This window comes from Eriocheir sinensis, chromosome 25 (genome assembly GCF_024679095.1).
Source record: "Eriocheir sinensis breed Jianghai 21 chromosome 25, ASM2467909v1, whole genome shotgun sequence".
Taxonomy (NCBI): Eukaryota; Metazoa; Arthropoda; class Malacostraca; order Decapoda; family Varunidae; genus Eriocheir; species Eriocheir sinensis.
In genome coordinates this window covers 18,586,677-18,604,525 of record NC_066533.1, presented here as the reverse complement: position 1 = coordinate 18,604,525, position 17,849 = coordinate 18,586,677, and the positions used below count along the sequence as shown (strand labels likewise).

The following is a 17,849-nucleotide window of genomic DNA, read 5'->3' as shown; positions in this document are numbered from 1 at the left end:
AGAGAGAGAGAGAGAGAGAGAGAGAGAGAGAGAGAGAGAGAGAGAGAGAGAGAGAGAGAGAGAGAGAGAGAGAGAGAGAGAGAGAGAGAGAGAGAGAGAGAGAGAGAGTGTCAGAGGTGATCTAGTTCCACGGGGAAATCTCTGACCTTCCTTTCTGTTCCATCTAATAAGTCTTCACCTGAACTTTCTACCTGGGGACACGCTGCCCTTGCCTCTTTTAATCCTCCTCCCTACTAGATATTGGCGGTGGTGAGCGAGATGAGACTGATGAGAATGATAATAGTGGTTGTCTTGATTGTACGACGTTGCATCATTGTGTAAGAGTGCGTGTGTGTGGGTGGTTGTATTACGAGTGTGAGGTTGTGTGAGGGTGTGTGCGTATGTGTGTGTTTTCTAGCAAGGGAGACAGCTCAAGGGAAATAAAAGACGAAACAGCAACAAATTAAGTCCGCCAGACGTTGCTCGCAGAAACTGTAAAGAACGAGATGCCAGGAGAGGTCAGTTTCAGGTGGAAAGGTGTCTTGATACTCTCCCTCTCTCTCTCCTCTTGAAAGGATTTAAGTTCAAGTCGTAGGCATGAGGAAATACAGACGAAGGAAGGAAGGAAAGGTTAAGGGGGATGAAACACGCAAATGAAGATGAATACAAAGGAGATGAAGATGATACCGATACAGAAACTAAGGTAACAAAGCAGAAAAAAAAGACATAGATGAAGAGTACAACTTAAAGAAGCTAATAAATGAGAAGTAAATGGGCAAATAAAAATAATAAGAAGACGTGGAGATGAACGATGAAAGGAAGAGTGAGGTTACAGAAGGAAGGAATAAAAGAATATTAGGAAAGCTTAAGAGGAGGAGGAAAAAAGTAATAAAAAGAGGGAGCAAAAAAGAAAGAAAATATGAATAGGATGAAGTTACTGAAAAGACAGAGAGAGAGAGAAAGTAAAGAAACAGGGAAATAAGTGAAGGAAGAAAGAGATGGAAGAGGAAGAGAAAAAAGGATGAAAAGGAGAGAGTCAAAAGGAAGAAGAGATGAATAGACTGAAGTTACGGGCAAGACAGGGGCAGGGAAAAGAAATAGAGAGGGAAAAGAAAGGAAGGAGGAGGAGGAGGAGGAGGAGGGAGATTAATAGTGTCAGAGAACAGAAGAGAAGGAGGAGGAGAGAAAAAGAATGAGAAACTGTACAAGAATGGAGGAAGGGTCAGGAAAGCGATACAGAAAGAAGAGGAGGACAGAGGAGGAGGAGGAAGAGAAGAGGAACAGAGATAAAAGAGGGATGTACATTGTGACTTTACTGAAGGAATGGAACAAGGATAGAAGAGAAAGTAAAGAAAAAAAGAGAAAAGAAGAAGGAAAAAGAAAGAAGTAACAAAAAAGAGGAAAAGAATTAGAAAACTGGAGGGAGAGAGAACGAGGGAAGGAAAAAAAGAGAAAACGAAGTGAGGTATTTGAAGAAGAGAAGGAGAGGAGGAGGAGAAGGAAGGAGGAAAGAGAAAGTGAAGACCAAAAGAAGGAAGGAGTAAGGAAGAAGAGGGAAGAGAATGGAGAAAGAGAGAGAGACAAGAGGAGAATACTGGAGGAATAGACCACAAAGAAGAGGAAAAAAACGAAAAAGAGAAAAAAAGAAAAAGGAAACGATATGAAGCCAACTGAAGACGAAAAGGAAGAGAAAGGAGGGAGAGCAAAGAGGAGGAGGAGGAGGAAGATAGAAAGAACACACGTAAAAGAGGAAGGGAAAAGGGACACAAAAAAGATAGCAGGAAGAAAACGAAACAAAATCAACAAGAGAAGAGAAGAAAACGGAGAGAGAAAGAGAGGAAGAACAAAAGGAAAAATAGGAGAAAAAACGACTAAAAGAGGAACAGAACACGAAAATCAAAATGAAAATCAGAGCAAGAAGGAAACGAAACGAAATCAAGAAGAATGAAACAGAAAAGGAAACGGACGAAGAGAGCAAAGAGAAGGAGGAGGAGGAGGAGGAGGAGGAGGAGAAGAACGAAGCAGCATAGAGGAGGCCACAGAAGGTCCAGGCAGCCATACAGCTTCTCTATAACTCCAACATTATAGACACGAACATTAGAGGCAAGGCTGAAGCAAGGACGAGTAGCCGGGGAGAGAGGCGGACAGGTGGATGCGTGGATAGCCCGTTAGATGGAGGGTTGGCAGAGAGGCTGATAGAGGTAAGGTAAGTAGGTATATTGATCTCCAGTCAGACATAGATGACACAAGGACACAGATGGAGTGAGTGAAGGAGAGAGATGAATGTGTAGATGGTTAGAGGGATAGGTTGACTGAGTGACTGGCTGTTTATGTATACGTAGCTAAAAAGATAAATAGAGAGATAGATTGAAAGAAAGAGAAGAAAATGAAAAAAAGAAACGAAGAAATGGATACAAGATTAGAACAGAGATGAATAGATAGGAAGATGAATAGATTAAATAACTGACTGGTTGGTTGTGTCATAGATAAGCAGAGAGAAACAGATTAATAGATTGAAATACTGGAAAGAAAATTAATAAAGAAATGAAGAGAATAAAGATAGAGAGAGAGACGTATGAACAGTTCCGTAAACGGATAGACAGTTTAAGTGAATGACTGGATGGGATAAATAAGTAGAATGAAACAGATAAAGGAAAATTAAGAAAAAAAAATGAGGAATAAACATAAATAAAAATAACCAAAATATGGAAACAATAAAAGGCCGAAAGATGCAGAAATATACGAAGAAAAAAAAAAGAGTTAAGTTAAATAACGAAACAAATAGATACAAAGCGAAAATAATAACACATGAATGTTTTTGACAAGACTTTCAATAATGTAGAGAGCGAACAAAATAATGATGCGGAGAAAATTTAATACCGAGACCTAGAAAATAAAAAAAAAACATGTAAATAATAAAAGAAAGAAAAAGTTAATAAAGAAAAAGCAGATGTTAGCGTATATATGAAGAGAGAAAGGAAGAAGAAAGTGAAGGAAAATAAAGAAGAAAAGATTTAAAAAGAGAGTTGATAAAGAAAGAATGAGAGAGAAATAGAAAGAAAAGATGCAAGAAAAAAAGGAAGGAAGGAAAAAATGAATTAGGAAAGAAAGAAAAAAAGGAAACCAAAGAGAAGGAAAGACATACACAGTAAATAGATGATAAAAATAACAAACAAAACATTGAAAAATTAATAGAAGAAAACGTAAATAAACAAATAAAAAAAAAAACATGTCAGCGTATATATGACATTCGTGGAGGAAAAAAAGTGCATAATTAGATCTTTCACTTAAAACCCACGTACCTACACACACACATAATGAGGTTAATGAATAAATTATCACACACACACACACACACACACTACCCAAACAGCGAAACTCAACATTCATGGAACTCTATACTCATAAAATTCCTCCTCATTCATTTTTAGCGCAACAAATAATAACAATCTCTCAAAGAACTTTTATTTTTGTGGATGTATTTTTCTTTTTAAAATTCCAAGGAACGTCCAAAAAAAAAGGTCTCATAGTCTGCTCGCATTACCCTAAACAAAGAAAAATTATAACGCTCTCAAAGAACTCGTATATTTTTCCAGATGTATTTTTTTCTTTTAGTTTCAAGGACTGTCAAAAACGGTCTCATGGTTTGTTTCGTATTACTCTAAAATAAGAATATGCTTCATAACCCAACACAACCACCTTCTTATTCCAATGAGCCGCCAAGATCATATTTCAGCCTTTTCTCTTATATATTTCTAACCTATTTTTTGCTTTTATTATGACGAAAAAACGTAAAGTCGGTAGTTTTATTATGGTTCTGTGTTACGTTATATCCCCGTCTCCACTTCTATAGAGGAAAACGTAGTCAGATGATCGGCATAATACAAAGAAGGAATTTTACGTCCTCTGAAATACAGTTTGTGGAATCAGATCCTCTATAATGCGTTCTAATAATACCCTTTGTGGTACTGGACCCTCAACGTTCTTTGTATTTCATTATATATAACTAAACAGAATCGAAAGGAAACCCTGAATCGGTATACAAATTTCCGAGATCAAAAAACACCGAAGTTCCAGACATGCAAGACAAATAGACGATTAAAAAGAACTGCCAGATCCTCTATAACAGATTCTTATAATACTCTTGATGGTATTGGACCCTTTACGTTCTCAGCATTGTATCATCTATACCTTCAAGATCTAAAGAGAATCCTGAAACGGTATATATTTTAGTGGGAGCAGAAAACACCAAAGTTCCAGAAATGCAAGACAAAATAAAATGCTGGGGGTGTAATCCACGGTTCCAGGGTCTAAAGGAAACAGGTAAGCCGCCGCCTGGATATTGTTAAACGTGAATCGCAAAAGACCCGAGAACACAGAGAGACAGATGTTAGGTTAAAAGAAACGTTGGGGGATAAATGGATAGCAAGAAGGGAGAGCAAATCGCAAGCCGTTTGTGTATTGAGTTAAACCTTCTTCTGTGCGTGCTGGTAAAGAGTATGAGAGGACACTTAAGAGGAGAGAGGAAAAGGAGGAAAGAATTTACTTGGAATACCAACGAATAAAGAAGAAAACTGGACTAGAGGCGCAGAGGGACGGTAAAAGACACAGTAAAATGAGAAGAATAAGATTGAAACACCGAAAGAAAAACAAAATACCTAAAAAATAAGAAAACAAATAAGAGAAACAAACAAAATCATCAAAACAAAATTAAGCTAAAAAACACGAAAAGAAATGAAAACAAACAAGAAAAACGAAAATTAAACCACACACAAAAAAAAAGACACAAAAACACAACCAAACACCAAAATCAAGCAAAAAAAAACACTCATTTCAATCACACAAACATATCCAAACCTCCCTCTTTCGTTCCTTTCTCCTTCCTTACCCTATCTGACCCTTTGTTATCTTATATTATCACCCACCACCGCCTCTGTGTCTGTGTGCGTGTGCGTGTGTGTGTGTGTGTGTGTGTGTGTGTGTGTGTGTGTGCGTCCGCCCTTCACGCCTAACACCCCCCAGACATCCCCGTTTAGTTGTCCCTTGCGAGTGTCGGTCAAAAATTGAATTCCACTACCTTGCTCCCCTCCTGCCCGACCCTGCCTGGCCTCCTCCGGGGAAATTGACTGCGATGCGATTTTGTTCCACCTCAACCAAACTCACTGCCAGAATTTCCCTTCCCCTGTGTATGTGTGTGTGTGTGTGTACGTGCGTGTGTGTGCTTGAAAGAAAGAGACATAGATACAGATAGATAGATATAGAGAGAGAGAGAGAGAAAGAGAATAAGAGAGAGGATATGCATCTTTTTATTAGCTACTACAGTGTACGAGAGACAGATCGATAGACAGATAGATAGATATAGATAAAGAGACATAGGTAGATACAGATAGAATGATAGAGAGTACATGCATTATTTTTTTAGCTATAGCAATGTATATACAAGTTCATGGGTTAGCTTAGGGAACAGCCTTTGCGTGTTGTTCAGGAGTACGTTAACATTTCAAGGTGGAGGCATCGTAAAATGTGTCTCTCTCCCTCCCTCCACCTGTTGAGAGCTAGTTGGCGGGGTTTTATTATTATATAGAGAGCAACGTTTCCAGATTGTCGTACTCAGAGCATCGTTTTTACCGGTTTCTGACCCACAACTATTGCCAAGAAACACCAATAATTAGGCATTTCAACGATAACTCCATATAATACCAGTTAAAGGGGTGGAGGAGACAGTTTGAGGGTTGGAAATCGGGAAAATATTAGAGCCTGAGCAGGACCATCTGGCAACGATGTTAGAGAGAAAAGGTTTAAACTCAAAACCAAAATAAAGAGGAAACACAAATATGCCAGTCAGGGCTTTCTTCGTGTCTCACAAATTAAAGGTTAATAAGTATAAGATTTTAAGTATAACTGATATCTCCATTATATTTAGGTTGATTTTTAGGTATAAGATATTGTCTAATTGAGATTTTCATAATATAAACGTTAAATTTTAGGTATATGATATAGCGTAGTTTAAATTTTCATTATTTTTAGGTTAATTTTTAGGTATAAGATAAAGGGTAATTGAAATCTTCATTATTTAAGGTTATTTTTTGAAGTCTAAGAGCGATATAGTCACATTTTAATCCATCTAACCTAAAAACACCTTCAGCACCTTTTATTACTGCAGTCATACCCGTGTTTGTAAAAGCGAAAACCCTCGAAGCAACAAGAACCGGTTTTCATCACATTTAGGAAAACAGAGATAAAGAAAGGAAGGGTAGGAATAAAAAAATAACATATCCCTCACTTGTTCTGTGTGTCTCTGTGTGTGTGTGTGTGTGTGTGTGTGTGTGTGTGTGTGTGTGTGTGTGTGTGTGTGTGTGAGTGTGCCCCTTTTTTTACCCTTTCCGTGTTGCACAAGTTATGGGTCGGAGTTCAGGCCGTGTTTTTGTTGTGTTTCTGGGTCTACAGATGAAAGCGTAACAGCGGCGTGTCTTCCCCTTTACCAGCGGGGCGAGGGGCGGACACCTCTGGCGCCGATCATTTCACATTCACGAGTCGGCCACCCATCCAGTCCTTGTTTTGGTTGTGTATGTGACGGAAGCTACAAGGGTCGATACAAGAGGAGAGGTGCATCTTATTGTTTGTTTAGGAGTGTCAGGGATCAATTTAAAGTTTTGTTTTCCAATGAGAGGTATTAGTGGTTACTTGTGCAATGTGCCACTGAAATCAATAACAATTTACGTTCAGAATGTAAAGAAAACTTGTGGAAAGGCTTGAATCATCCTTTATCACTTAAAATATCACGAACAGATCACTATGTATTGTTCATAATCTTAATGACTCAGTTAACCGAATACTAAAATAAACAAAGAAGGTGATCTAATGAGGAACGCTTTAAAAAGGAGCTTATAACTTAAAATATCAGTGCAAAATCAAGAAAATAACCCCCCTAAAAAATATATGAAGATCTTACAATATAGGTCGTAAGGTAGACATGCATTTACACATAACTAGAAGAAAGATAACACAAGGGAGGATTTTAGCTGTTGGGGAAGGGGTTTTGTGAGGTAGGTTTTCCCCAGAACACTAAACAATGAATAGCAAAAAATAGGCGACGAAAATACATGAAAAATCTAAGGTTATGAGTCTCACACTATAACAAATCCATTTCCATATAAAAATCAACATGAAATTCGTCACCCACATGCATGCTGCGACAATTGCATCTCACAGAACACGTAATATATCTCGGACTCGCAGAAAAACGCCAGATAAAAGCAAAGGCAGAAAAAAACAACTGGCCGTGACCCTTCTTATTCCATTGTCTGTGTCTGGATTATCACGAAGACCACTAGGACAGACTCTTGTGGTGTGGACAAAGAAGGCAATCCCAGAACACCGCTGAGAGGGGATCTGAACCCATCTCTGTGCCGGAAAAAAGAGTTCCTGACAATACTGATCACTGATAATATTTCCGAGGCTATCCAACCCCTTCCCTTCCAGCAACTCGTTCACCTAAACCTTTGGCATGATAACCCTTCCACCTACAACTCGTCCGCCTCAATAACGCTTCTCCCAGATACACAAACCACCCCTTCCATTACACCCATGACAACCCCACGACACAACCAATCCTAATCCTCCGACAATCTCTCTGCAGCAGCTTCAAACCTCAGGAAACCTACCCCAGAACAAGCCAACCCCAGCAGTCTGAACCCCAAGACAACACACACCACAGATACCCTTCCTCAACAGCTAAGAAACCCAGCATGTCTTTCCTGGTACTCCACTCCAATAGCCTTATTCCCCAAGAAACCTAACCCAAAACAACCACTTCCCAACAACCTCAAACCCCCCAAAAAACTACCTCACAAAACCCCTTCCCCAACAGTTAAAATCCCCAGTAAGGCTATCCCAGCAAACCTTCCCCAACAACCTCAAACCCCAGTAAACCAACCTCAAGAACAACCCCTTCTCTAAGATCAAGCCTCCTCTAAGTAACCTCCTTCCCTTTGACAATCCCCCCTCCACATCCTCCCTACAACCTTACCTCATACAACCTCCTCCCTAAATCCTTCTCTTAAGCAATCGAGAACTCCCACAACCTCATCCCTTTCAACTCAACCGCTAACACCCTTTCCTTACAGCCTCACCCACCAACAACCCCAAAACCCTCTCTATCATAACCGCTACGAAAACCTCTCCACAAATATCTCTCTCCCCCGACAAGATCCCAGGTTGGAGGTCTTCCGCAGCGGGGCGCAAGTGTACTGAAAGCGACATATCATTGCATAAAGAGTCCGCGATCCCCTTCTTGGTCGGTGATAATAGTGTTCGATCGCCTGTATGGTTTGTGTGAGACAGAAGATATCCATTTATTGGCGTAATACCTCTGTCCCCGTCTGTGTGTGTGTGTGTGGGTGTGGGTGTGTGGGTGTGTAGTTACTGAGGTTTGTTGACTGAAAAGAAACGAATGCAAGCTGTCGTTAAGAGTTTGTGTGCAAGTTTGTTTGTGTGTGTGTGTGTGTGTGTGTGTGTGTGTGTGTGTGTGTGTGTGTGTGTGTGTGTGTGTGTGTGTGTCTGTCTTTCTGTCTCTCTGTCTGTCTAACTGTCTGTTCGTCACCTTGCAAGTTTATAAATATCTAATGCCGTAGCAAACACAACAAAGGGTCGCTTAATACAATATACATAAACTTTTTTCTAGGGGGCACTTAAGCGAAACTCTGACAGATAAAAGTGAGAAAGCGAGGACAGCAACCAGGAAGCGAAAGGGTGAGAGACATAAATAAATAAAAGAAAAGGAAAGAAGAGGAAAGAATGGAAGAAAATAATCGAGAAAGTATCACTGTGGAAATTCTAATCACTCATGAATAACATACGAGTACACAATAGAGAAGGAGATGAAAGAAAAGACGGAAAATGTGTGAAAACTAAGAGGATCAATAACAATACTAATCATCTCCTTATGTTTCTCCTCCTCCCGTTTATTTTCTCCTCCTCTCCATTTTCTCTCCCTTCATTTCACCTCCTTCTTTCACCTCCTACTCCTCATTTCCTTTATTTTTCTCTCTACCTATTAAAAGGGAAGGAAGGAGGAACGTACGAAGTGAGGGAAAGAAATAGAAGAAAATGGTGTATGGAGGGAATAAGCTGAACAGGAAAGAAAGGAGAGAGAGACAAAGAAAGTGAAAGTCAAAGGAGAGAAGATGCATCGAAAAAAAAAAATAGTAAAATACACAAGAAAGAAATGAGGAAAAGGGAAAAATAAAGAGAGCAAAAAGGGAGGTATGGAAGTAGCAAAGAGTAAGGTAAGAAGGGAGGGGAGGGAGGGAGGGACGGAGGGATGGAGGTAGGTAAGTAGGGAGTGAGGGAGGAAGCAGAGAGCAAAAAGGGAGGTATGAAGGTAGCAAAGAGTAAGGTAAGAAGGGAGGGGAGGGAGGGAGGGACGGAGGGATGGAGGTAGGTAAATAGGGAGTGAGGGAGGAAAGGCGGGAAGGAGGGAGTCACTAATCAAACCAGTGGCTGTGAGGCGAAGGTTTCCTCTCAGAACGGACATGGCTGCTGGCAACCAATTTATCAGCTGCTGACGCCCTCCCCCTCCCCCCTTACCCCCCTCCTCCCCCCACACCCTCCCACCCTAACGCACCCTAACACACTCACTCCCTCAACCTAAAAATAAAAGCGGTAATAAGGATAGGAAAGTATTCATGTGTGTGTGTGTGTGTGTGTGTGTGTGTGTGTGTGTGTGTGTGTGTGTGTGTTTATTGTTCGTATTCCTTAAAGATAATTTGTCTATGGTGATGTTTGTTTGTTTTCTCGTTTGTCTGTGTTATTGTTTGTTTGTTTGTTTCGTTTTTCTTTTTTTCCCTGTATTAGTTTTGATTTTTCCTCTCCTTATCTTCTTCCTCCTCTTTTTCCTCCACTTTCTCTACTTCCTCGCATATTCCTTCCTTCCCATCCCTCCTCCCTAAACACACACACACACACACACACACACACACACACACACACACACACACACACAACCTAGTTAGTCCAAGGATATTGCTTTCTCCCCTGCATTAGTCTACGTTCAAGAGGCAGGGTCGTGGTGGTGGCGCAGTGGTCATCTCTCTCTACATTCCCTACCGCTGTCCCGAGATCGAAACCACGCCCCGTTCAAATCGACCTTTTCCACCTCCTGTTACATTTTCTTTTACTTTACTTAACCTTACTTTAATTTTACTTTACTTTACTTCATTTTGCGTACCTTATCTATTTTACTGAAAACGGAATAAAGAGGAAGGGAAGAAAATGAGAATTGCCAAACATAATATTTTCAGAGATGCCTTATTGGTCATCTCTCTCTCTCTCTCTCTCTCTCTCTCTCTCTCTCTCATCCTAATATACCTTTAAATACTCTATTCACACCCTTTCAACGCTCTTTTCCTTTCCCTTCACCCAAGGGTAGATATTAAGATAGATTATATCAACCTAAGCAAGACTAGACTCATACATTATACAATACTTCAGCAAGGCGTCTTTAGTTTCCCTTTAAAAACACATTAGAAAGAAAACGGAAACATTACAGAATACGTGGAAAAAGAAGGAATATATGAGAGCGAGAGAGACAGAGAGAGAGGGAAATAGGGGGCCAGAAAGTGAGCCATCAGCCGTATCTAATTCTCTTTGTTTTTCCCCTGCTGCCTCGCGCTGCCTCGCACAAAGGTCAAAATGAGACAGGCTTCGATCCCATCCATCCTATTATCCATTTTCTGTCCCCTTCCTCGATCCCCTTGCCTCCTTTTTTTTTATATCTGAGTCCACCCCTTAAAGAAAAAACATGAAGGAAAACGAAGACAAAACCAAAAACGAGCTTATGATAATGATATTATTATTATTATTATTATTATTATTAGTGGTAGTAGTAGTAGTAGTAGTAGTAGTAGTAGTAGTAGTAGTAGATCCAGCGACCAGGAATAAAGAATAACTGGTCGACGAACGTGGCAAATACAAGTTCTGATCAGGATTTCGTCTATAAAACTCTACGCAACACTAATTAAAAGAAATATACGTAAAATTAATTCAATATTAATAAAGCTTGCTAACGATGTTGCGGGCAATGAACTATACTAGGAGGAGACACGTTTCATACACGTTACTAACAACACAACTCTAAGGGAATGAAGGCCGTAGTTAAGAACAAAAAAGTAGTTAAAAGAAGATGATGAGGAGGAGGAAAGGAGGAAGAGGAGGAGGAAGACTAATTATAAGTAGTGTGTGTGTGTGTGTGTGTGTGTGTGTGTGTGTGTGTGTGTGTGTGTGTGTGTGTGTGTGTGTGTGTGTGTGTGTGTGTTAGTAGATTAAGGCTCAGAGAGAGATATGCGGATCAGATTATCAAAGGATTACTAAGGAACTGCGAGAAAGACAGACAGACAGACAGAGAGACAGACAGACAGAGACAGGAGAACGTCATGCACAGCGGAAAAAAATCAATATCCTTTTTTTTTGCTCATTTTTCACACGATGAGCAATTCCAATTTTAATCAAGATATGTAAGACGCAGATACACACACATACATACCCACCCACCCACACACACACACGCACGAACACACACATAGACCCCCCCAGACACACACAGACCCTCCCTCCCCCTCTCCCTCTCTCTCTCTCTCTATCTATCTATCTATCTCTTTCCACTTCTTTGCCGTAACTACTCGAGACCAAAGAGAGACGAAGGTGAATTGAAGAGAGGAAACTTTGAGCCAGTGAGGTGGAGAGCGCTTGGCAGATGTGTCCCCTCAAGGCAAGTTGCTGAAACTCCGAGTGAGGGAAGGTGACGGCCCACCCCCCCGCTTCCCAGGGCCGAGAGAGAGAGAGAGAGAGCGAGAGAGAGAGAGAGAGAGAGAGAGAGAGAGAGAGAGAGAGAGAGAGAGAGAGAGAGAGATCCTAGGAAAATGTACTAAAATATGGGGAGTATTTTCCGTAGACTTTTTCCGGTTTGGGGGATGAAGAGGAGGGGAAGGTGAAGTATGTATAGATAGATAATGGGATGTCTTTCTTCACTCGTTCTGTAGAATGGCTCGAGGATGCTAAAGTATTTTTCTCGCCATAATATTACCAACAATAATAAAGGCAATACTACTACTGTTACTTATGGAAATCGAGTGGCTACGAACATCTTCATAAGCCTTTCTTTGATCAACTTCTAACGCTTTTAAAGTCTCCTAATACTTTTTTCTTACATTTTTTTTCTTTTTTTTCTTATCTGAAGTCTTATTCATATTTCTATCATGTTTGTTGATTTTGTTCTTTCGATGTTTCTCCTTTTACACCTGTCTGCCTAACTTATCAACACACCTAGTGCCCCGGCAGGAGAAGGGATTGGGGTTAGCTGAAGGAGTGGCTGGCGAGGCAGATGTCACTCGGGCAAGACTTCTCAGCATTCGAGTATTTGTCAGCCTCTTCTCTGTCCTAGCTCCTCCTCCTCCTCCTCCTCCTCCTTTTCTTTCTCCTACTTTTATTCTGTCTTCTCTATGTTCTCTTATTTTTTCGTTTTCTTTCTTTTTCTTCTTATTATTATTTAGTTATTGATCTTAGGTTTGTTCATGTTCTTCTTGTTCTTGTTCTCGCTCTTGTTCGTCGTCCACTCCTCTTCCTTCTCTTTTTAATTCTTCTTTTCTTCTATTTTCTTGTTTTTATTCTTCCCCTTTTTCCTTCTCCCTGTTCTTGCTCTTCTTGTTTTTATTCTCCTTGTTCTTGTTCTTCTTGTTCTCTTCCTTTTCCTCCTCCTTCTCCTCCTCCTCCTCCTCCATCTTCACCTCCTTCATCTTCCTTCCTGTCTTCCTCATGTCTCTTCCTGTCTTCCTCACGTCCCTGTCGCCTCTCTATTACCTCCTGACGTCTGCCTCAAGTCCACCTTTCTCCTTCTCCTTCGCCTTTATTCCTAACGTACATATTCCTTCCTTTACCTCTCCTCCTTCTCCGCCTTCTTTTCCTCCTCCTCTTCTACATATTATCTTAGTTCCAATTGTCCTCCCTTCTATTCTTGTCTTTTACTTTTCACACACTTAATCTGCCTGGTTTTATTTGATTTTCTATTTTTTTTTTTTTTTTACTTTTAAACGAAATTTGTACTTGCTTACCTGTTCAGCGTCTTCTGGGCTCTCTAGGGAACACCGTCGTTGGGATTTAGTACATAGCGAGTGATGTTTCTAGACCACTGAAGTGTCAAGGCTATAGATGGTTTCCCACACTCTGTAAGCAAAGAGAAAAACAAATGACGGTTACAAAAAAAGGGCTTTATATATTACACTTTATACTTTTCACTTTACCTTTACTTTTTTAACTTTATACTTCTTCATTTGTAGCAGCGAATCACAGTATTAAGGGGGAGTTTATGTCAGTTTAAAAATCGTTGAGGGATATTCAAACAGTTCGGTTGACCGGTGGGAGTCCTTACCTTTATGTGTTGTCCGTGTAACCAAAATGAAGTCGACGTTTCTCGCTCTCTCGCCAGCAGGAGCAGCGGTGTGATGGTGCAGGGAGCCTCATGCCTGACCAAGTGTGTCCTCGTACTCTCCTGTGTGTCCTGCGTCCTGCCCTCCGCCCTGCACACACTCCAGCCAGGTATGTGCGAGAGAGGAGAGGATGGGGTAGGGATGGAGGTGTTAGTGATGTTTATATTTTTTTGATTTTCAGTATTTGCGTCGGCTCTTTTGTATGGTTTTCTTCCTTGTGTTTTCTTTTTTCTTTCTCTTTTCATTGAGTTTTCATTGTTTTTGCAGTTGTAATTTAATTTCTGTATTCGTGTCGGCTCTTTTTTATGGTTTTCTTCCTTGTTTTTTCCTTCTTTCCTCTTTACGTTGTTATTCTTTGTTGGTTTTGCGTGATTCCTTTTTAATGTCCGTATTCAAGCTTCTAATGTCTGTATTCTAGTGTGATCTGTCTTATGAATCCCTCTGTCCACTCGCCTCTTAACTCTCATTCTCCGTGTGCCGCAGATGAGGGCGTGGGCGCGGTGGACAAGCGGTTTGGAGGGGCGCGGGACCCCATGCTTCATTATCTCCTCGTGGCCATGGCGCACCCCGGCCCGCGCTACGCCGCCCCGCAGATCCTGAGTCGTGGCGTGAGGAGGATCGGATCTGAATTCTTAGGCAAAAGATCCCCCCCTGGCGAGTCCCACGAACCTGAGACCTGTGAGGCGGGTGGCTGCGTCCCTGAGGCTGACAATGACGCTGACGACCTGAAAAAGGAACAACTGAGCTTCACGGGACAGTACGACGACCAGCACGACCCCGAGGAAATTGAGGAAGGGCCGGATAAGAGAGCTTTGGGAGGGCTGTCACGTGGCCGCCTGGCGCGCTACCTCTCCCTCCTCCTCCACAAGAAAATGGGTTCAGAGTTCCTTGGCAAGAGAGCAATGGGTTCAGAATTCTTAGGCAAACGGGCGATGGGGTCAGAATTCTTAGGTAAAAGAGCAATGGGTTCAGAGTTCTTAGGTAAGCGGGCAATGGGTTCAGAATTCTTAGGGAAGAGGGCAATGGGTTCAGAGTTCTTAGGCAAGCGGGCAATGGGTTCAGAGTTCTTAGGTAAGCGGGCAATGGGTTCAGAGTTCTTAGGTAAAAGGGCAATGGGTTCAGAGTTTTTGGGTAAGCGAGCAATGGGTTCAGAATTCTTAGGCAAGCGTGCGATGGGTTCGGAATTCCTGGGTAAGCGAGTGATGGGTTCAGAATTCTTAGGCAAACGGGCAATGGGTTCGGAATTTTTAGGGAAGAGGGCAATGGGTTCAGAATTCTTAGGTAAGCGAGCAATGGGGTCAGAATTCTTAGGTAAGCGAGCAATGGGGTCAGAATTCTTAGGGAAGAGGGAGTCATGGGAGGAAGGGCCGCGGCAGAGGATGGAGGAGGAGGAAGAGGAGCATGAGAAGGAGGAGGAGGAGGCGCTGTCTGCTTGAGGTGGCATCTTCGCCCTCTCCCTTCCCTCTCCCTGAGCGGTCATGCCGTGTAACCCTCTCGAGGCTACCGAACACCCTTGCTCTCCCTGATCACGCGGGGGCAGCACTCCGACACCTCGTCCACACCTGACAAATATTCCCAATCTCTCTACGGGCATGCGGTCCCTGAGTGAAGGCTCTCGGCTGTAGCTTCAAAACTAACCACGGGGTGTTCTGAAAAATGTTCTCATTGTGATTCCCATTCAAAATTACCCTAAGTGACTACAACTTAACCTGACCTAACCTAACCTACCCAACCCTACCCTAACCAAACCTAACCTATACTGACCTACTCTAACAAAACCTAATCTAACATGACCTGAACTGTTCAAGTGTGCGCCACATACCCGTACAGAAAAAGGAAATACCACCCCCGCTCTGACACACCCTTATCCCCACGAGGAAGCCCTCCCCCCCACGCGAGGAGGAGTGGAGGGGACGGCGCCTCGAAATAGTCTTTTATTGCTGGGCTTTCCGCCACGAGAAATGCTACTACTACTACTACTACTACTACTACTACTACTACTACTACTACTATCACCACTACTGCAGACATTATATGTATGAAATTTACAAGGGGCAGTTGGTAGGCGCGAGTATATCAGAACAAAATATATATACAGACATCTTATATCAGAACAACTGAAGAAGATTATGAAAAAATGTAAAAGGAGAACACGAAGGCACTTTTTTCATAAAAACCTATGAATATAAAGAGCAATAATAAGCCTCATCCTCAACCACTAACGTTATTTACACCCTACATAATTATATCTCTCTCCATAGTGCAGTACGCATAGGATTAACCCAGGCAGGCATTGTATTTCACTGTGCAATCATCATAAAACAACTACCAGATGTTTTGCCCCGAACTCACATAACGATTAATGAGGCAGAACAAAAGTGAAACTAGACAGCCGATAGAACGCATTTACGAAAAACGCATTAGAACAGACCACCTTTTTCATGCGAAACTCAATAATCTTAAACACGTACAGAAAATAAATTAGGCAAAGGCAATACAGCGCAAATCTAAAGAAAAAAACGCATTAGAAACCAACTCCCTTCTTCCGCGAGCGTGTATAGATGGAATGAGATTATTACAGATTTGATTTTTAGCTCAGTTATTTCTTTTCCTATTGTTACTTTTTTATAACATTTTAGACTCGTACAGGAATTTTCCGGCTTACGATTTGTAGTTAGTTTAGTTTAGTTTCATAGCGAAGAATATAATGAAAAAAAAATTGTAAAATGAGAAGACGAAAGCATTTTTTTTTTTTATATAGAAACCTACGAATATGAGGCGCGATAACCCTCGTCCTTAACAACTAAGAGAAAAGAATCTAAACAAAGTCAAGACAACGCGTACACAAAGAGGAAAAAACGCATTAGAACCAACTCCCGTCTTCCGCCAGTGTACCTGTTTAAGATAATTTTACATTCCAAGCACACCCGGAGAGAGCTTCGACCTGAGGATTTCTTAATTACCAGCACGCGAAGAGGAGGAGGAGGAGGAGGAGGAGGAGGCGGCGAAGTGACATTAGCGTGATAGAGAAGAGTTTAGATCTAGATTTTTCATAATGTAGAAGCACTCCCGGACAACTACGACGGAGTTTCTTAACTATGCACAGATTAAAAACTGTAGCAACGACGGCGATTTTCTTGTTTTGTTTATCCGGCTTCCACTTTGATCTCTAGGGCTGAAGAAGAAGAAGAAGAAGAAGAGGAGTCGTTGTTAATGAGAGAAACAGGTTAAGGGTCAAACATTAACCCCAAACACAACGTTGCTATGAAACTAAACTAAACTAACTACAAATCGTACGCCGGAAAACTCCTGTACGAGTCTAAAATGTTATAAAAAAGTAACAATAGGAAAAAAAAACTCTGAGCTAAAAATCAAGTCTGTAATAATCTCATTCCATCTATACACGCTACAAAGTATGTATAAAAACGAAAAGGAGACAGAATGGCGAGCTGAGAGATATAATAATTAATGAACCAAAAACGAAACAGTGGAATACGCAATGCAAATATAAGGAATTCAATCTTGTGTCAGCCACTCAAAGATGTGAAAGTAAATGAACTAAGAAATGTATTAATAAAGGAACTAAAACATGTATTAATTAATGAACGAAGATGAACCAGGGAAATACGAAATGCAAATAAAAATAAATAAATCTTGTATCGTCCACTCAAAGATGTAAAAATAAATGAACTAAGAAATGTATTAATTAATGAGCTAAAAGATGTAAAAAAAAAATAGATGAACTAGAGAATAATAAATGGCAATAAATAAACGAAAGGCGAACTAAAAGATGTACAAATAAATTAACTTAAAAATGTATTAATAAATGAATTATAAAATCTAATAATATATGATCTAAAAGAAAAAAAAAATTATCACAAATTAACTAAAAGATACGGAAATAAACGAACTAAGACATATAACAATAAATGATCCAAAAAACTAACACATTAACTACCCAATGCCAATATATGGAATCCAATCTTATATCACCCACCCCCTTCCTCTGCCCCGACCCCAAGGAGAGCCTGTGAAGCGCGGGGCCGCAACGGAGGGTTCATGTAAATAGCAAATTCATCAGTAATAAAAATAAAGGAAGGGAAAAAATGACTTGTTTCACTCACCACACAAACACATGTACAGGGGCGGTATTTTTAAGAGCTTCCGCCTCGCCCATCAACTATTTCCAAAGGCCAAAAATGTGCTTACTCGGGGTTCCTGGTACAGAAGGGTCAGACTATCACCAGGGCCATTAAACTACCTATGAAGTTGTCCCAAAAACGTCTACGAAAGCCTTGTCATATATGGGTGGCAGTTCCAAAGGCCAAGAAGAAGATTAATCAGGTGTTCATGGGTGGGGTTATTTTTTTTCGTTCCCGGTACAGAAGA

The 17,849-nt window shown here is 40.9% G+C and overlaps 1 protein-coding gene across 3 annotated transcripts in view; it reads left to right on the top strand.

Annotated features, from left to right (window-relative positions):
* Positions 1-17,567, top strand: part of LOC127003543 (ribosome-binding protein 1-like) — a 47,713-nt gene extending 30,146 nt beyond the window's left edge. Inside the window, exons 2-3 of one of the 3 annotated variants that reach the window (XM_050870402.1) lie at positions 13,463-13,569; positions 13,944-17,567. In XM_050870402.1, coding sequence (XP_050726359.1) covers positions 13,476-13,569; positions 13,944-14,896 — 1,047 coding nt within the window. In that variant the 5' untranslated portion in view covers positions 13,463-13,475 and the 3' untranslated portion in view covers positions 14,897-17,567. Of the gene's footprint in view, positions 1-13,292; positions 13,570-13,943 lie in introns of those variants that run through there. The other 2 variants (XM_050870401.1, XM_050870400.1) reach the window with 2 other exon arrangements.
* Positions 17,568-17,849: the final 282 nt, after the last annotated feature.